This window comes from Falco biarmicus, chromosome 6 (genome assembly GCF_023638135.1).
Source record: "Falco biarmicus isolate bFalBia1 chromosome 6, bFalBia1.pri, whole genome shotgun sequence".
NCBI classification, from domain to species: Eukaryota; Metazoa; Chordata; class Aves; order Falconiformes; family Falconidae; genus Falco; species Falco biarmicus.
The window spans coordinates 65,900,890-65,922,168 of NC_079293.1; the positions used below are offsets into that span (position 1 = coordinate 65,900,890).

The 21,279-nt window shown below is 40.3% G+C and overlaps 1 protein-coding gene across 4 annotated transcripts in view; it reads right to left on the minus strand.

Moving 5' to 3' along the window:
• Positions 1-252: 252 nt before the first annotated feature.
• ARMC2 (armadillo repeat containing 2) overlaps positions 253-21,279 on the minus strand; it is a 68,002-nt gene continuing 46,975 nt past the window's right edge. For all 4 annotated transcript variants that reach the window (XM_056343691.1, XM_056343693.1, XM_056343692.1 and 1 more), the window contains 6 exons: positions 13,384-13,705; positions 11,729-11,851; positions 9,743-9,856; positions 8,212-8,344; positions 5,867-6,024; positions 253-1,482 (listed from right to left, as the gene is read on the minus strand). In XM_056343691.1, coding sequence (XP_056199666.1) covers positions 1,325-1,482; positions 5,867-6,024; positions 8,212-8,344; positions 9,743-9,856; positions 11,729-11,851; positions 13,384-13,705 — 1,008 coding nt within the window. In that variant the 3' untranslated portion in view covers positions 253-1,324. The remainder of the gene's footprint in view (positions 1,483-5,866; positions 6,025-8,211; positions 8,345-9,742; positions 9,857-11,728; positions 11,852-13,383; positions 13,706-21,279) is intronic.

The following is a 21,279-nucleotide window of genomic DNA, read 5'->3' on the forward strand; positions in this document are numbered from 1 at the left end:
CTTCCCAGCCTCCTCACTTCATCTTCTCACCTGGAAGCAGATGTGCAGGCACTGCTGAAGGTACAGCGGTGCCACTGGGGGAGCTCTGAATTGTCGCCTCAGGAGACCAAATTCTTCCAGCCTCTCCCGACAGGACTGCCAAGCTGGAGACTTGTTCTGCTGCACACAGCACAGTGCAAAGCTGCTGACCCTCGGATCAGAGCCAGGAGCCTGGCAGCCGCCGCACAGCGGTTTATTCTTCATCATCTAAGGTCAGAAAAGAGACAAATGGGTCAGGTCTGTAGAGCTTTCTGTAGCCAGCTGGGCTGTTAATGCCTGAGGCCAGTGGTGCACCTGCTGAGCTAACCCATGGGCTACAGCAGGGACTTTCACACACTGAAGGGATGAAAACAGCAATGAACAAGCCAGCAGCAGCCAGAAGGAATGTGAAGGATGTAGAGCCTTTTTTTGCCCCGTGGATGGAGACACAAGCCCAGGGAAGGCAGCTGGCCAAGAGGGTCTCAGAAGTACAGGCAGACAGGTGGCTCCTGGGAACACAGGAACAACTGAAAGAAAAACGCACCAGTCTAGCTAAGATCATCCTTTACGTCAGGGGTAGGGATGTTTTGCCCTAAGATGTGAAGCCCTAATTCAGAAGAGCCTCTTCCCAGCACAGCTGGACCTATACCGCACAGCATCAGGGCAGGAGCTGGGATAGCCCAGCCACACAGCACTGGGTAAAGAAAAGGGGATCTCCAAGGAAAGGGGAGCAACTTGCCCCCGACCATTGACAGCTTTCAATCTAAAGAGTGAAGCTTATGACACAGCACAGCAGAATGCCCCAACCACATCAGGTTACTCTGTCACAGAATTTCCTATAACATAAAAGCATGTCAAAGGCTGTAGGTAAGATGTGGCTCCTGTAATATGTAACATTCTTTTACAGTGCACAGCATTTTTGGTACCGCAGGGGTCCAGGTACTCAGTGGTAATTTACCTTTTAAAAAGAAGTTCAGCAAGTAGTTTTGTTTCATTTTCCTAGCCAAGAAACTTTGCAATTAATAGACAAATCACACTGAACAGCTGTTTGATCAGCTCAAATATATTGTAAAAAGTAATTACACATGCAAAATTTTCATACAAGCTTCTCAAAAGGTAGTATCCAGTGTATAAATGCCAAGTTTTCCTGACTTTTTAAAAATTAAATTGCTATGCTCTCCAGCATGTTTACTGGTGGCAACGTACAGGCATGTTGGAAATACAAAGCTGTACAATGTACACCACACACACACACAAAAAAACCCCACCAACACCCCCCCCCCCCCCCCCCCCCCCGATTAAAATACTAAAATGGAGTAATGGTCACAGTTGGAAGAAAGGACTGATGGCTTTGAATTCTATCAAGAAGTTTTTCTGCCACAGGTTTGAACTCCCTTTCCCAATATAGTTTCTGGTAGTCCCTTAAATCTCTGTCGAGGCTGTGATCCAATGCTAGCTCTTCATCTGTAATCAAGGAAAATACCATACATCAGTTCCGAATAAAAACATACCCAACTACGTATTTCACGACCACAGCATGTACAACTTACCAGTTGTGTATGTTGATGGCTTGAAAACAACTCTGTGTTTAAGACAAACTAAGCATCACTGTCTGAGGGACTTAGGTTTAATCGAAAAGAAAGGATGTTAAGGTCAGTAAAACAGTAAAAAGGGTACTGCAGGTTCCTTTATTCTCACACCTCACAGGTGTAGCTAAACCATGTCTTAAGGTCAAGCATTTACTGTGACTGTCAGCCTGGAAACTACTTGGGTTTTAACATGACCCACACAATTTTGCTAATATAAGTAACCGGGTCATCTAAGTGCAACCGTATTTTTCCTGGCAGAAATTGCTCTGCTAACCTGGTTCATGAGGACTCTTTCAAACTGTATCTACTATCATACTTAGAGAACTTGAACCACACTAGCTATTGTATTACTGACACCCTCCCTTCCTCACAAACTTAAATAAAATAATAGGACACTCCTAAGAGAGACAAGCACTGTTAGGAATGAAAGGACGTCATCCCTCGCCATTCCCCCTACATTTTGCCTGGCACTGGATGTGGCAAAGAAACAAACCCTTGCAGAAAAAAGAAATCAGTTTGCAATCAGAAGCATGCTCCTGAATCAGGAATCTACAGACAAGTGATAATTTTGAAGAAGAGTTTTCATACAGTTTAACAGAAGGATATTTGACAGCCTTTAGGCCATAAATGGACCTAAACTGAAGATACGATCCTGCACCCAACGGGCAGCGTGACTTCTCTTTGTCCTAGACTATGAAGGAGCACCAGAGTCACAATCTGTTATTCTGTAAGGGATCTTACTGCACATTCACAGAGGTAAAAGACAACTTGGAGCTGAAGAGAAACTTCAGTTACACACATTCTGAATCAAACTTTGTGTAGAAAAGAGACACTTAAAGAGCAACTATCCCCATTTGAAAGAATGCCAAGGTCCCTTTGCTGAGCATATGGCCTGAGCTGCAACAGCTGTAACAGAAGAGATGACATTACTTTTGCTACTTGTGCATGGAGATGGGCTCCATTTCCTAGAACGTTACCAGTAACTGCAAACAATACTTCTATGCCACAACACTGTTTCTAAATTACCAAAATTAAAGAGATGCCAAGTGTGAGGTAGATTCCAAAAGGGATTCTGCATAAAGAGAAGATGTCATTTAGAGGCTTTCTGTAATAAAACAAAGAGAAACCCCCCCATTCTTTCAAGAAGGAAGGCATGTCATATCTCTGCAGGAAGAAACCCTGTCACCAGAGATAAAATCCAGCCCCAGACATCAGATCTATATTGGATGGTATCATAAGGTCACTTAGGTTGGACAGGATCTCTGCAGCAGAGCCACCGTAATCAGGTTGCTCTGGTCCATGTTCTGTTGAGTACTGAACATCTCTGAGGATGGAGATTCCACAGCCTTTCTGGGCAGTCTGTTCCAGTGCTTGACCCCTGCCATAGTGGAAACTTCTTCTCCTAGTATTTAATTGGAATTTTTATTATTGCAACTTGTGCCCATTAGCTCTTGTTGTTATCGATGGCACAGTAGTCCAACATACTTAAAATTAATCTCAGCAGCAGAGAAGTGAGAGACCCTGTGAAGAGGAAGATAAGGGATTATGGTTTTTATTTTCAGGGGGAATTGCTTTGCCTACTGCTGAAATTATTCTTCTACCCAAATTAACTATCTCACAATGCAAGAGACGTTTCTGTGCTTCCCAGAAGTTGATAGAATGTTTATGGATTCACTGAGGTTGGGAATTCCAGCCTGCAAGAAGAAGGGTCAGAACCAGTTGAAAAGCTGAAGTGTTAAACCAAAACAGTAAATTTCCTAAAGCAGAATGTGAGTAACACCGGGGATCAGCGAGGATCAGTGTCCCACAGGCAAGCTGTGCATCCTCAGATAATTTAATTTTCCCATGACCCTCCTCAAAAGCAGCAAAATTGGGTACTGGCCAAACAGCATATGAACTGGCTGCAAGCCCAGGAACAAGACAAGCACACTGGGTCTGCATGTTGCGGGGGAAGCTGAAAACTAAGAGTGCAGACTCTAGTCTGCAAGGGCTAGCCACCCCTCTAACCCTGGCAAGAGAGGGGCCAGGGGCCCTGGCAGCTAGTGTCATGCCATGTAAGAGTTCACATGTACTGAGATTCCAAAACAGCATCCTCAAAATGATAGCGGAGGCAAAGGCGAGCAGAAGAAAAGGCTGGAAAAAGGGAGGGCAAAAGGAGATTTCACTGAATGACCAAACACAACGTTCTCAAGTCAGAGGCTCATCACTGCTGCTCCTGAGGGACCGCAGCAAGGCAAGGCTGCTGCCAGGAGCCTGGAAACAGCAGCTCTGAGCCAATAAAGTGACACGAAACTCGAGAGCAGCTGAAAGAAGGCAAATGACAGTGCCATTGGAAAGCAGCGCCACCACATCTCAGGCTGCTGGGATCAGGCAGGGAATAAGAAAAACAAATGGTGCCGGTGCCTTTTGTCCAGCCTTTTTCAGGCCCAACATCTTTTCAGGCTATTTCCACTCCCTTTTGGCTCCCTCATATCTTTTGTCATCTTGTGCCAGGTAGGGGAAAGAAAAATAAAGGGGAGGAGGCCAAGCACAGCAGGTGAAGTGACATGTCTGCTGTGCCATGCTCCACTTTTTCTGCTTCCTGAGGGCGTGCTGATGCTTAAGTACAGTCCGCTGACTGTCAGCGGTTGCCTCCTGCTTCCTGAATGATAGAATCAGAGCAATGACGGTTCAAGGCTGTTACTGGATACAATGGGGGGAGGAAGACGTAGGAAAATATTCACCAGCTGTCACTACTAAAATTTTCTGGCTTTTAACACACAGAGGAACCAGATCCAATGAAAAGATGTGCTTTTTCTACAGCTACTCTTCTGACTACAGTGTGAAGAAAGACTAGTCTTCCAACTTAATTCTGACCTATTTTTAATTAATTGTTACTACAGTCACATTACAATTGCAATTGTACATGAACTTGCAGTTCACAAAAGCTGCACTAGTTAATGAGAGTTCCAATTACTACCCACTCTGGCAGTCAAATTAATTGCTGGATAAGAGTGTTTCAAAACAAAGGTACGTATACCTTGCTGCATGCCAGAAAATTCAAGCATGATTGTGGCTATAAAGTTTGTAGTTCTGTTGCAGAATGTTAAAAAGTGCACTACTGATCTTGAAACACCAAGTATTTTCAGATAAATATATGGAATTACCGCCCACATTAAGGTATGCTCTATCATAGCAAGGAATGCAACGCAAGGAATGATTACAACAATGAATAACAGTAATTCTGCTGTAACTGGAAAAAAACCCTCACAAATCCACCCACTTTTCTGATTGTCTGAAAAGAAAAGAGACCACGGCAATCTTACTTTCTGTCTGGGTCTCATTAACATACAGCCTTCTCCACAGCAACCATACATACTTAGTAAATTTTCAACTAAAACCAAACAAAAATTAGTAAGTTTGCTTCCATTTCATTTACATTTTACCGATTTTTTTAAAAGATAGTTGCAACTGATCTACTCAAAACCGTAACCAAAGCACTACTCATAAAATAAAGGAGGAAAATTACATATAGTGACTATAGGACCATTACATAGCAATTAACCTCTGTAAAATCTGGAGCAAACATAGAAGTGCAGATGCAAAGATCCAACTGGGTAAGTGAACCAGGGTCTCAGCATTCACTTATAGGCACCTTTCAGCCTGTATTTGTGGAGGAGCACACCCTGCCTAGCTTTAGGGAGCAGATGAGGAGTTGTCAGGTGGTTGTCCTTGCCCACAAGGCGATCATGATGAGAAAAGAAGGGCGGCCAAGGGACTCTTGTCACAAGCGGGCAAGCTCAGGCCGTTGCACCACACAGCCCTCCGGCTGAGGGGAAGCCACACTGCCCAGGCTGCCCGGTGTGTGCTCTGCAGCAACCAGGGGCATCACAGCTGAGCCCCTGCCTCTGTCAGTGCCTGTCAATGTCAAGTGACCTTGGAGGCCAGAAGGGCCCACATCCAGTGAAAAGTATGTTTTGCACTGAAGGTCTACGGGATAGTTGGCTCAAGCAGGCAAAAAGGCAGCTGGTGAAAAGCATCAGCGGCATGCTAACTAGACAAACTAGAGTGGGGAGTGACAGCGGCCAATTCCACCTTGGCAATCCGTAAGTTCTGAGGGAATGTGCTGAATGGCAATAGACCACTGCGTTGCTGGGTAGTCTATACCAGCCAGCCGCTTAAAGCTGTGTGACAGACTTCCCACCCCAACTAATACTGCTTTGATTTTGCACCTTCTATTTCTTTCATTAAGGAAAAGAGACCAAGATTACGAATCTCACCCAAGAGCGATGTAAGCAGCACCAGCAACATGTCGGTATCTTCTCCAAAGCATGAGGCTGCACTTGTGATGTTTTCACTGTAGTTCCACAGCGTTTTGCAGATCAAACAAGCCAGCTGCCAGTCTGCCGGCCCAAAGTCTTTTAAACAGTCAACTAACCTGTCAGTACCAAACAAAAACAGTGTTTTGCTCCACATAGTTTTCTTCTGAACCCATCAAAATCTGGCAGTCTAGAAACATATGCACGCCCCATGGAAGTTCGCAAGAAAATTCTGCGTTAATAAACTTAAGATGCTACTTTCTTCCTCAGTAACCTCTCCCCTTTTATTTAGTCTAGTTCCCTAAGGATGTGAACATACCTGCATCTGTCCATCCCCTATAACTTTTTAACCCAACTGACCAATTTCAATCACATACATCACAAATGTAACCGTCTCCCAGACACCAAAATTCCATCAAATTTCATGACAATCTGTGACTGTCCCAAACCTGTGGCTACCATTACTGCAGAGATTGCAATGCAAGCCAAACCTTATCAGGCACCAAGAATTCATCTGGAAAAGATGGTATGAATGCAGAAAAAGCTTCAGGCAGAATATCCAGCTTATTACATATCAGAGGATCTGAGCAGAACACAAATCAAAAGGAATTCGCTATTTCCATAACTCACAGAAGTATATTTTACATTCAGTGAAGTCTGAGTATTTTGCAGATCTCGCCCCTTCTTGTATTTCCTTAGCCTGCACTCCCAATGGAATCCTCTCAGAAATGCCAGTTTTATGAAGGACCATTAGGTTCTTGACCTTTCTTCTAATCTCGCTTCCTTGCAGATACCAAATGCAGGCTGGATCGTAAGCAGGACTCTGAAATTAAGCTATGACTTTTCTGCCTGCACCAGTTTACATACATACAGCAGCTATCCAGAGTTCCCATTACCAAACAGCAGCAAGTCCTGGAGCAGCAGCAGTAAAGTTTTTCACCTGCTGTCCCTAGTGACCTCTAATAGTAATCCCTCACTGCTGTTTTCTTCCCCAGCCCTACGGAACCCCCCCTTTCCCTCACTTCTCTGCGAGATTTATAATCCTGTGATTAGTAAAGGGAACACAGGATTACACTCAGGTATGGCTGAAAATAGCAGTAATTGTAAAGCAATCAAATCCTTTTTCTCTCCTCTCTGAAGGCAGTCATTGTGGAAGAGTGGGAAGCAACTCATGAAAAGCCAAAAGAACTTGCCCTAATTTTTTGAAATTTAACCCTCTGATAAGACTAATTCCATGTTTCCGTAGGGCCACTATATATTGGTACAAGAACCTCATTTCCAAAAATCCACAGAGCACAGACTGGTTTGGCACAGTCAGGGTGACCTCCTTAACAATCACCTCCAAATTTCCTATGTGTATTCCACACAGTTACTATTTTTCCTTCCTTCTTCACAGATTTTCAGATATAGAAAATTCTATATTCTATATAATAGAAATTTCTCACATTTTTCAATTTGCCTGTAATTTATTTTTATTCTTCTTTTTCAGCTTTATATTTTGTAAGTTAACTGGAACATGGGAAGGAAAGATGAGCGGACTATGCATTGTTTACATTGTATAAAAAAGTAACTATATGATGTGTGAACAGGAAAGCATTTCAAAGCTAGGCATATTGTTTCATAAATGTGGGTTCTGTCAACTGCTTTACAAGCATACGGACATGATCTTTCATGTTGCTCCAATTAAGCTGGTTCCGCTATTATCTGAACATCAAAGCCACAAGTGTTGCATCCAGAGTGGTTTTTCAAGATCTAATGCTGCTTACAATACAAGTGCCTTAAATTTGAACTCTCAGGGAGAGGAGACTCAGGAGCTATCCTCTGGTGAGCGTGGCTACATCAGATAGTTTTCCCTACAGTACCAAGTAGTTACAAAAATTGCAAGAGATCGATTATGTCCATGGAATATCAGTTCCTGAAGTAATCTTCACACAACACATACACATTAGTGGTGCCTATTAACGGTAGCCCACATAGGATCCAGTTAAGTCAAGCATAAGCAGCTACTGCAAAGCCATGCCTTAGCTGCTTTGTTGCATGGTACTCTCCTCTGCTGTATGTATCGGGAGGATCTCTGAGAGACTGTTCTGGGGGTTTTGGCTCTGCAGTAGGCTAAACCACTCTGGTGCTTTTGCAAAAAACATATGAAAGAATATGAAAGGCTCTTGAAGAACATTATATGCTGAATATCTGTTAAGTATGTACCCTTTATTACAAGTTATTTGCCCTAGTGAAAAACAATCTGATTGAAACTCTGGCCAAACTACTCAAAATTGTCTTTTTCATAAGCATAATCAGGAACTTACTTTCCAATTCCTCCTTCTTCCATCAGAAGAGCTCGGTTGTTCTTATCTACTGTGAGATTGAGCAGAACTCCACAGGCAGAAAAACAGAGATCTTGGTTCTTAGCATCAAGCAAAGCAATCATGAACTTGTATACTGGATTGTAAAGAAGCAAACAGTATTATTGGGAAGGTGGACTTATCCTACAAGTGGCATCGTAACATACTTATTAAATGTGTATACTTCGAAAGTAGTTAAATGCAGGATACCCTACCCAAAAAATTAACCTTGTAGCATACTACTGTGATGTTTGTAGAGTAGGCTTATGACCCAGAGTAACAGCCATTAGAACACCAGTTTTCTTCAAATCAACACATACAAAGTTCTAGTTATAAAAATATACCAAAGTAATGTGAGAATCCAAGCAGAAGAGATTAAGTTGACCAAACTGAAGTACAGCTTATTTTTTAGAAGTATCAGCCTCCTTTCAATCACAAGGTTAGCAGAAACCGCGAGGATTCGACATCTGGCATTCAGAGAGGGACATTCTTACCTCCACGAGCAGCAGGGTTGCCCCAGAGTGCACCAAGTCCAGCTGGAACTGCTGCAGCCTGGGGCTCCTGCGGGAGACGGGCAAGAAGCAGACGCTGGCTGTGCAGCATCTCACAGCACTTGCTGACACTGCACTCGGTAGGCCGTGGTGGAAGGGAACCCCAGCGAGGGAGTCAGTGTTGCCTAACGGAGAGGCAAGGCAGCCTCTCAGCTCTTCCTGAGCTTTACACATCAACACCACAGTTTCTCCCAGATTTTGACTGAGACAGCTCATCAGCAACCAGCTACCAAGTGTCAGCTCTCCCTTTGAAGATACCTTCTCCTTCAAAAGCAGTGATCCATCCGCCCGTGAAAGGGGTTGTGTGTTGTGACGTATCAACTAATTTTCAGCACTGACAGGTAGATTCAAAAAAAATTTACAGTGAACTGCTGGTGTTTAACCAAACTTATGACACATCTTCTTTCCCAAAGCTATTTAGACGCCCAAAGCAAAAGGACTTGAGAAGACTTGAATCCTACTTCACCCAGAGGCAAATGGGAGGTCTCTTCATTGAGGCAGTCAAATGTCTTAAATGCATATTACAAAGTGCTAACAAGCTGTCAAATATGGGAAACAAAAATCTGTGATTATGAACCTAAATAAGAATTTAGTTGGATTTTCGTTTTATATCATATCACTACTAACCTGTAGGATCTGAAAAACTGAAGGAGTGAAGGAAAATGTAAAAATTATAATCATTAGGAAAAACAGACTTTCTGTAGTATTTACCTTTGTGAAGGCACCATGGCATATTTTTCCTACTCCAATATTTCCATTTTAATGAAATTGAAATGAAATGGTGTATATAACAACTGCTATTGGATTCTAACATTTTCTTAATTTGCAAAACATCAGAGAAGATTGCTTCTACCCTTTAACTGACACAGCTTATTAACAATATTTGTTTTTTAACACTATGGACATTTAAAAACAGGACTCCTACAAATGCAAAAGTAACTCACTCTTTTTCTGTACGATGAAGTCACAGATCTCATGATACTGGGAAAGATTGCCAAATACTCTGACAGCCTCCACAACTCCATCCATATTGTTGCTCATTAACAGCTTTAAAAGCACTATTGGTTTGAAAAGAAATGAAATAAAAACAATTACTTGTATATCGCAAACGTGTTTGGCTTTCTACCAATAAATATCAGAACTGCAAGCAGCAACAGCAATAAATGTAATAAATGGGAACAGTCATCTATCTGTCTGGTTGCAGTGAAGGGGTGAGCTGACGGCAGAACAAAGGCTAAATTGTGTAGAGCTTTGAAGATGAGACAAAGAGCTCCAATATGGGGCTAAATGCAAAGGAACAAATGAGGAGTTATGAAGATAGCCTAAGCGCAGTTGTAATAATGGGAGCTGATTTTGATATACAGTTTTGAGTGGGCTCATATGAAAATCCAGGAAGGCAAAGAAGAAAAAAATGTTGTAATATATAAGAGAATTGATATACATAGATCCTGAACAGATGGTCTTACCGTAGGATGTCAGAAAATAATTTTTTAGGAGACATTAGCTCTATTTTTTCCTCAGTGCTGCTATAAGAAATACACAGATTTTCTCTGAACAGCTTCTTAACATTGCCCCTGGTCTGAAGCATTTACTTTCTTGCTGCTTTCCTGCTTAGCAGTTTCACATATGATTAGCGTGTAACTTCAGCCTGCAGAATGAGACCTTCAGCATTTCCTAGGAAGAGCTACCATCATCTAGGGTTTTGGTGCACAGCAAAGAGGCAATGTTACAGAAGCTGTATTTATAAGTCTTGTGCGAGTATGAAGTGAACCACTGAAATCAGTCCATCAAATAAAGGACGCAAATCAGTCAACCCTTAATCCTTCTACCACAAAAAAGTGAGAGAAAAAAATACAGGGAAGAGGTTGGCTTCCTTCCCATTACTTCAGTCTTTGAGTGTTGCAATACTGAACATGCCTTGGACTTGTCTTAAAGAGACATGTGAAATGATTATTTTTTGCCTTTGGGATCCACCAGTTGTACCAAACAGCAAGTATTCTCAAAATGTCTCCCGAAGGAGGAAGCCTGCTGGTCTTCCATCGAAAGCTTTTCTCTCTCCTCAATACAAGCAGAGGAAAGGTGATGGGACTGGTTTCCACATACTAACAATAAAAACATGAGAGGGCGAGCGAATGGGACAGGCAGAGAAGTCATTTGTTTCCACATTCTCCGACTAGCAATAAGAGACATCTGGCTTATGGGTGATGAAATGGCTCGTGACAGAACAGCAGAACTGTTACCTAGAGAGAAAATGATGTCTGCCAGTCAGGGCACTAGGTCAACTGCCAGAATATTTTTTCCTACTCCTCATTCTACCTGTTGTGCAAACTTCAGGCTCCATCTCTCCCCCACGTCTTGTCTATTTAGAAAGAAAGGTATGCAAGACATAGACACTCTACCGTTTGTATAACACCAACACTATGAGTCCCAGAGCTCAGATGCAGTTCCCATACATCATTAAAATATGATTTGTCCATACTGTCAGAGGGGAGAGAATCACACAACTCCTGTACTGCCAATGGATTTATAAGCCCAAAACAGACGTAAATCAGATTTTGCAGGTTTAGAAGGTACTAAGAAGAAAAAAACTCTTACCATATTCTGATTAGAAGTAAAAAGTAACTTGATTATCTTGGCTCAGGCATATGGATTTTGAACAAGTCTAGCAAAAATTGCTAAACAGAAAAAAATATGACAAAATCCTTTGGGGAGGAAAAGAAGGGGTTTTGTCAATAACCTAACTATTTTCACACAAGTCACAGAATTATGTTCTAAAAGAATAAGAAATTATGGGAAGAATTTAGCCCCATGAACTTTATACTCTTGCAATATGACACCACAAAACACTACCAGTGTCTTTTTTTCTATAGTGTCAAAACATTTCCACTTTCAAGAAGCCATACAAGAAGTACTAGTTTAAAAGTCCTTACTTTCAGCAATGTGTAGCTTCTTGTCTTGGACAGCAGAACTCTTCACTTTGTAGTAGGATAAATTGTTGATTGTTGTTGCAGCATTGATTACCAACTCCTCACAGTCATCAACTGATTTGTACTCTGAGAGTAAAAAATGCCACAAACATGCATATGTAGATACACACACGCACATGAGTCTAACTTAGCAGTGCATTGTATCTCAGAAGCAAACTGAATCATAGCTTACATGGCCACTGTTACAGACAGCTATTCTGTTTTTCAGTAACGTGGCAGAAGCTAACAGGCACAGCTGATCCAAAAATGGCAATACAAAGTCACTCTTTCCAACTCTTCATCTACAGAAATCATTGTGACTCAGGCAACATAGTTTAAAATCTAGTTAGTTAAAAGACATTTTACAGATCCTATTTGCTGATTTAAGATGGAACTGAGTAGAATCCACATGCAGAAATAGGCCTGTGTGATAGACACAGAGGACCAAGGAGCTATACTAAAATGTCAGGTACCATGAAAAATAAACCAAAACAAACCCAAAAAAATACTCCTTCAACAATATTTGAAAGAGTCTCTCTCAGAGTTCCTGACAGAATGTTAACCAGTGTAAAATTACAGCAGTAAGTCAGAGTTGTGTATGCCAATTTATCTGAAGTTTCTGGCCTCAGAAACCAAGAGTAAAGAAAGTAACGAGGGGTTAGTTCATAGACAGAGAGAACATTTTGTAGTAAACTAACTGATAGAGTGATCAAGAAAAGGGGAGTGTGACAGAGAGAAGTTTGGAGGCTCAAAAGCGCTTACACAATGATTAAGACAGTTCCAACCCTGGAAGCTCCCACAGGGCCTTAAGACAGAACGGATGAAGTTATGAGTCTGCCTTCTCTAATTCCCCATGGCTGGTGGGTAAGACTAGTAAACCAGCATATAATCAGGTTGATTGTCTTTACTTAATATTTAATGTTCGCGTCACACACTAAAATATACTGAGTTCTTTGAGAGGTATCTTGTCGCTGCTAAACTCTTTACAGGGAGAACAGACTGCCCAGTCCTAGCTTGTAATCAGATTTACAAAGGGATCAGTAAGTGGTAAAGGAAGAGCAGTCCTAAGCCTCTGTCTGGATGGAAAGGGACACTCTCCCACCTGAAACAGATACAGGTTGAAACTGAAAAAGAAGGAAAAATAACAGGAATTTTTTTGAGAAAGCTTAAAGTTATGGGTGCAGGGAACGAAAAGAGTACTTAATCCAGGACAGTCACAAAATCTCCAAACCTTAAAACAAACCCCACCACCAAACACATCTGTTGCACCTGATAATAGACTTCCCTTATATAAGAACTTTCAGTGAGATGTATTTAAAGTAAAATTTGTTTTCTTATCCTTAATGACCGTATCTGCAAATCTGATCACAGAATTAAACACTTCTACAACATCTTTCCCCAGACACTGAAAAGTCAGTACCAAAGCAGCAATGCTTCCACTGGCTCAAACAGGCGTTCCACATAAACCAGTTCATGAATATCAGTAGATTGACTTTGTTATTTTAGCAAAGGAACTGATTTAGTTATGGCTCAACCTAGATAAGAAGGTCAAGCAGAAGAATCCTAAAGTCTCCTTACAGACTGAACAAATGCAACAAACACAACATAGATTTTATTACCTAGTACCGTAACAAGTAATTCTACAACACGATGGGCAGCTGCCAGAGCTGCTCCTATGCCGGGATGAATAGAGAGATTGGCCAACACTCTTATCAGTTTTATCAGAACATCTTCTGCTTCTGAAGGATGTTTTGGGTGGTTTTTTCCTTCCTCTCCTCCTTCACAGTACCATTTCTGTGTGTTCAAATCAAGTTTATAGTAGGTTTGGAATAACGATATCAAGGTGTCAACACTTCCTTTTTCTTTAAAAAATTGCTCACGGGCCTGGTCATTCTTTGCTGTTAAGTTACCAAGAACGAAGATGATACGGATAACCAAATCCTGCAATGAAACAGAAAAATTATATTACATGGAGAACATCAGAAGCTATTGGCTGCTTAAAAAGAAGATAATACTTAACTTGCTTCACAATTCAGTTAATAGCGGGTCCAGAACAACTGAAGGAATGCCAAATACAGCATCTAGAAATAATTTTTATGCTATTTTTCATAATCCTGTTTACAGAAGAAATAAAAAGCATCTGACAGAACTAGCATAGCGCTGGGGTAATTACTAATGGCATATACTCAGTATAGGTCATCTATTTTTAACAAGCCCACAGTAATCTTAAAACATCTTAAAACGGCACTTTATATAACTAGAATAATCATATGTGCCAGATCTTACCAATCTTTCAAGTAAGCAAGTGTCAGCTGTGGTGGCCAAAATTACTCATTGTAGAGGTTAAACTGCTTCCCCTTTATTTGTTACTGTTAAATCCATGTTAGCTCTTACTCATTTCTTTGTTAAGTACAATTGCTTACAGATGAATTGTTTATTCTAAAGTTTTACCCGAAATGTAACCTAAATTGATCAGCCTGTTCTTCCTCAGTTCCTCCTCTTTCTTCTAAAGACAGGTGCCCTACAACCTTGCAATCGTACATAACTTTTCCTAGAATCCTAGAGACATTACCCCTTCCGACCTTTTGTAAGCACCAAAGGGTAAATTTCATCAGGCCTAACGGGTTTGAAGATACTTAAATCTTCTGCAGCTCATTTGTTAGTGATAAAAGAACTCAGGCTGAAGTAGAGATTAATCATCTGATCACAGTTAACACTTTCAGAAAAAAGCAAAAAACGGCATTCCACACTTCAGTATTCACAGTGGCACCTGTCAATAATTCTCATTATCTGAGCACTGCAGCAATTAGTTCCTTATTGTCTTCTCACAATTAACGTAGTATGGAAAGTTTTATTGTTTCTTTTTATGTCCCTTTCTAGTTGCATCTCATTTTGTGCTTTGTTTTTTCCTGATTTCGATTTGATGTGCTTGCTACCCTCTTATCATTGCTAAATGAGACCTACTTTCTATTTTTCTATGGTATCTTAACATAAATCTTATGATTTAACCAAGTTGCTCTCTTAAAACACTTTTTATATCCTTCTGTGGGATACAGAATTATACCCCTGTCGTTTCATTCATATTGAGAAGTAGCTTTCTTTTTCTTGGCAAGACTAATGGATCCTAATTGAATGTCATTCACCGACATCCCCATCTTTTTTTTACCCACCTGTACGGAAGAAGAAAAAAAAAAAATTCCTAAAGCCTGAACTAACCCAGGTATAAACGAATTAAAACATTTGCCTCTGTCACTTGCATCAAAACCTACTCATTTCCAGGAAGAAAAGTCCACAGCTCTATCTTAACAGTACATGTAAAGTAACAGCATTTCCTCAAGTACAGCACAGCCATCTACCCTTAGCTGCTAAACTGCTGTACTTGCACTAACCTAGAATTTTGTTAAACAATTTACATGCTGTTTTTCTTCAAATATAGTAATTATAATCTCAGCTCTGCTAATCCTCCCTGGCATTAACATAATTTAACCAGGCAGAATCCAACTTGTTAAAGTCCATGCACTAATACTGAAGGAAAAAAAGACGTATAAGCAGTGAATCCTTCTTTCATATATGCCTTCATCAGTTAAGTTTCAGGTCTTAAGCCTCTGCCACAAGACATCGGCAATACCATCCTCTTCGGGTCAAGAAGATGAATGCTATCCCTGAATAAGAGAAGCAGGCAGTCTCCCAAGTGAGGAATAGGTTCTTGTATCCATGTATTTAATACGATCACTCTGTAGGACCCACTTCCACTTCTTTTTACCTAGGCTCCATATTTTTGCTGGCATCTAATGTCATCAAGACAGATTTTTATGAATATTCTTATGGACTAACCACTAAGAGCTTTCTTTCACCTTTGCTGACACAACCCCCAATTCACAAAGTCTGCAAGAATTAGAAGCAAACAACTGATGAATCAGAAAAGAGAACTGAAAAAAAGCAGGCAGTCTCGTTTGACTCGTTTATATTGACTTTCTAATTTTGGTCAAAACAGTATCAGCCCAGCAACAGCTCTACCCAATCAGCCACCAGACAAACAGGTACGGTACAGCAATCAACTGATATTTTGAGCAGAGTGATCTCAACTGTGCTTTCCACCTACAGGCTAGCAAAACAACCTTATAAAACACTTCTTTTTAGCTAAGCACATCCGGTTTTAATAGCACATTACCAAAGTTACATTATCTTCCAGTGAAAATTTAACTAGCAGAGTGAAAGAGAAAGGCTGGTACAGCTTCTCCTGAGTAGTATAATACTCAAGGTTTTGTATTATTTTTGGTTATATTTTTTTAAAATGCTTACGGGGTAAGCACTGCAAGAGTAAGAAACATGAGCTTAGAAGTGCTGTGTGAAGAGAAATACATGTAAAGATGAATGGCATTTTGAAACTGCTTACAAGACTAAACCTGTACAAGGCCCACGAGCCTTTCTGTACATAACAAAAAAATCAGTTTAACAAATGAGATTATTATGCATTTCCAAATGTTTGGACTGTCAACTGCATATGGAATTTCAGACATTTTGGCACACTTACAGAAAATTTAAATTATCAGATAAATTTATATCATATGGAGGGTTTACCATGTATGACACTAAAGCCAAATTAGATTAAAGACAGGAATTACACCAAAGTTATTTCATCTTTTTATAACTAGACACTCATGTGAGACATGCTGTCCAGAGAGTGTACCCAAACCTGATTGGAAGATTATATATGAAACCACACAGCTTCACTTACATAAACAAAGAAGAAACTTATCAAGAAAAGCTTGAGAAAGAGAACTGGTTTTTTTCTTTGCTTCCAATCTGTGAAGGCACTGTGATATTTTTGTTTTTAAAGCAGTAATGGCACCACATGTTCCATCAGCATTTAACTTATTTTTCTGACAACAGGAACATACACATTCAATCACTGATATGAAAGATTTCTTTGCTTATCTACTTCTAGAAATCTTTTCCTTGCACAGCCCTTAGTAACAAAGGTACCCAATGTACTTGCTGAGTCACAGAACTTGACAGCAGTTTATCTTGGCAATCAAAGTGTACCTGCCTTTCAGTGTAAAGCTCGATGAACAGCGGTTCAAATAGTACAGGTTTACTTATCAGTAGAAAAGGAAAGCCAATTAGGTCAGTAATTTTTAACTGAGATGAGATAAATAAGGGAGGGAAGTCCCTTCTAGAATTGTACATGTTGGCCAAGTACCTGTTGTTAGTCTGTTTGGTATCTGGACCCTCAGAAGGGGAGGGGTAGTATGAAACAAAAATTCAGATGCCAGCAGCTGAGCTCCTATTGAATCTCCAGCTATAAATGAAATGTGCTTTCCATGTTATACAAACTTCAATGGAGGCAGTCAAAATTCTATCACCTGCCTAGCAGTATGAACTGCTGCTCATTCAAATCTAACTTACGCTTTGTTTCCAAATTTGTATTTCTGCTTTGTTATGTACCTATGTGGGAGTTTTCTTTGCAAGGTCTGATAGTCTACTTATGGACAAAATAACAGCAGCTATGCCACCCCAGAGCTAATCTCTTCCAAACACAGTAAGGATTTATCTTGAAGTGATATTCTGACTGTTAAAATTCCTGGTCAAACCCAGAAATAACAACTGATCCAAAATTAAACTTAAAGAAGAAAAAAGGAGGAGTGGTGGGGTGGGGTGTAGAATACCCTGGAAGTCTCAAAAGCAAATGAAGAAGTTCTTGACTGAGGGACCTGAAAAGAGAGGAGCTTTGCCACAGTGAAAGCAGGGAGTACTTTTGTCAGTAAAGAGGGAACCTCCTTTCCCACAAATATGAATGCATTTGAGGAAAAGGAAAGGCCAGCAGAAGAATGTAGTTATATGTCTGTGTAACGCACGCCACAGGGCCCTACCTAGTAATTTCTACACTCCAAAATGTGATCTGTTTAAGTAAACTTTTCAGAAAAGGGTTCATTTGCACTTAGTGACTTTTAGCAATGAAGAACTCATGTCCTTAGGTTGGTCTGTTGACATCAAGAGATCTGGGAAAGGTAATAAAGAAAAGCAAGCACATTGTCACCAGAACAGTATTTGATGAAAAGCAGTGTACGCTCTCTAACAAAAAACATTTCAGAAATGACTAATTGAAAAAAAAGTTGAAAGCCATATCCCCCATGATATTGCTCCCATGATTACTGATCCCTCTGGTTAAAATCTTTATTCTTGATGCCAAAACGGCACAGAGTAACTGCTCAGAGACCAATTATGTCTTTAAGCAGCAAAGGTATTTATTTCGTGCAACACTGGGGAGCTAGCCAATTCGCACCGGACAAACCAGCTCTGAAGTTTTCAGTGAAAAGTTAGGTGTTTTATACAGTTTTCATGAGAGGTTACACAACATCTTTACGTACATACTCATTTGATTTTGATACCTATTCATTCCACTCACAATAGGTGGGATCTAGGTGGAGTAGACCCTTCAATTTTCTTTGTTCAATGATTTCCTGACTTGATGGTCTCCTCATCTCCTTCAGGTGCCCACCTTATCCCTTCTAATTATTCAGAGTACATTCAGTGGAACCTTTTCTAATTATTCAGAGTACCTTCCTTTCTCAACACAAACAGAGCATCACCCAGAGCATTGTACCAAACTCATCCTGACTAATCTTTTTAAGACCTTGTTCTGTTTCATTCTTATTACTAGTTTGAATTTGTACAGCTTCAGCCACTATTTCTTATCTCTTTTTTCCTAGATTAAAGGATGGTCTAATAACAGAAATGTCTTCCTTGTGCAGATTCTATTAATAAGCAACTTGCTAATGGTCTGACCCTTGTCATTGCTAAATTAATTTACTTAATCTTGGGGTATTTTTGAACTCTAATCATTCCTTTAGCTCTTTTCAGAGCTGTTCCCAAGATTTCAGCATATTTTGTAGAAATTAATACCAAAACCTAAGACAAAATATTTTAGTGAATGTCTGTCACATCAAGGAGTAATATTTTCTTATTATTATTTGATATTCTAATGTTTACCTATCTACTAATTACATTCATTCTCTTGTATCTGATACAACAGAACAGGTTTCCATATGATATGTGACAATGAAGGCTAGTTCACTACGAACTCCGAGCTCTACATTCCTGATTGTTCACAGAGTACATATCACATACTCGGCACTGTCCTCATTTTTGCTTTTTCTTTCAGACAAAAAAAAAAAAAAAAAAGAAAGAAAAAATCACAACCAAAGTATTAGGAAGATGCAAATACACTTTCAGCTCAGCATAATGTCAGAAATCATACTGTAGGGAAATGGTGACTTTCTGAAGTTATTCAGATTTATCAGCAGGGAGATTCCTTCAAAGCCACCAGAAAATTTAACCTAAAATGGATACTTTCTTCTTGAAAAATATGTTAATTCAGAGAGAATGAATGATCAGAATATGCATATGCACACACCAAACATAGGACAAATATCTTACATTTTTTTTCTTTAATAGTCAATTATCATATCCTCTTCATAGATTTTTCTTAAATTGTCTAAGACACTGTTATAATGTTGGGCTAGAGGGAGGAGGAATATAACTGAAAATACGTATTTGTGAATGTAAGAGGAAAGAGCTACATTATCTATGCAAGTTCTTCAAAGGGTAACCTTGACAAGCATTTCAGCAGAACTGGTGGCATAAACAGCACCCACTCTCCTTTCCATCCACAATTTGGTTCCTCTCCCCATATTGTTTCCTCAGTATTTGTGAACAAGAAACTATTTGTGTGGTTATTCAACAAACTAGACTGGAAAGCAATGCAGGTGACAACCCAGCAAAGGACTGGGGTTCTTTTTTTCAGTTTTAAAGTTACTGGAAGCCAGGTCAGTTCTGTGACATGATGTATCACGCTGTCACACCAACAGCTGTCCTCAGCCCAAATGAGTGATGGCACAGAGGGGAAAAGTGAGTAAACGAAACACAAAGAACACTGAACGCCAACACTGATGACCATTTCTTCGGAGGCAAGGTATCGATACGGAAACACAGCACCACCCCCACCACCCCCAATAAAAATAATCTTAAATTTTTTGGTATCTCATAGGACTATGATGTCACTGAGCAGAGCATCAATACTACTCTCAAAGCATTTAAGAGGCAAGCATGGATATCTGAACTAAACATAGCTGCAGCATTAGACTCTGCTGTTAAGAGCCTGTGGTTGCTTTGGGTATTACATGACTTACGTTAAATGACTGACTGAAACATACAGATAGTGGGCTCCTGGGAGCTCATCACAGAATTCTCCACATGCCAGGCAAAAAAACAGGAAGGTCAGTCACTGCATGCAGATAAGCTTTTGCCTAATAAACCAAGCCAGAAACAAAGTGGAGAAATTCTCTGCATTTACAGGCCCCGTCTGTGACAACCTTCCCCACTGCAGCAATACTAGGCACAAAAAGGACATTCAACAGCCCGGAAATGTGGGCTCCCTTGGAGGGAAACAAGAAAAAGTCTCACAAGTAGCAGCCTGCTTTCTCACAGAAGACTATAAACTGACTGGGGACCCAGTACCTAGTAGATGCATTTGGGAAGAAAGCTGGGCAGATTCAGGAACAGTGAACCCAATAAATGCGGACATATCCTTAGAGAGGATGACAAGCCAGCATCAGTCTATTCTTCATTTAATAAATTGTTTCTGACAACTGACTGTTAAGTCAAACAGATAAAGCAGCACACAAATCATAACTGTAAATTAGTGCAGTTCTACTAGCTGATGCAAGAGATGCAAAAATAATAACAAATCTTTTCAAACACATCAGGACCAGAAAGTCTGCCAGAATCTGGAGAACTAGTTGATGACCAGGATAAAACAGGAGCATTCAAAGAAGAAAATGTCACTGCAGAGAAGCTAAATGAGTTCTTTGCATTGATTCATGCCCACTATGAAAGTGACTGGGGAGGTCTCAACGCTACAGCCTTCTCTGGGAAAGACCCATCAGAGGATCTGTCCAAAACTGAAGTAATTGCAAACAACTTGAAGGAACAAACTGGCAAAGCAAACAGTAACAAATCACCAGGACTGGATAATCACTGCAGAGTTCTAAAAACTAATTAATTAAATCGCTTAATTACTAACAGTGATATGCAACTTCTCTAAACTGCCTTGATGCCTAAGGACTGGAAGGGTAACAAACATGAAAAGGATCCAAGTGAGATTCAAGTCTGGTGTCTGTAGCAGATAAATTAGAAGGGACCACAAAAAAGTAACAATAGCATCAGTGGACAGTTGGATAAGTGCAAGGAGCTTTAGAACTACTAAGTTCTGACTTACCCAATTCTTAAGTGGATTTGAAGGGATCAACAAACATGCATAAAGACAACCCATCTGATACCACCCATGTGGCTTTCCAGGAGACCTTTGACAAAGTCACTCACTAAAATCCTAGTGAAAATAAGCTGTCAATGCTAAGTCATGCTGTAAGGGAGAATGTCCTGGTATAGAAAAATGATTACAGAAGGAAATCTGGAAAACAGCAGCTCCTGCAGTGGTGGAAGATGACCGGTGG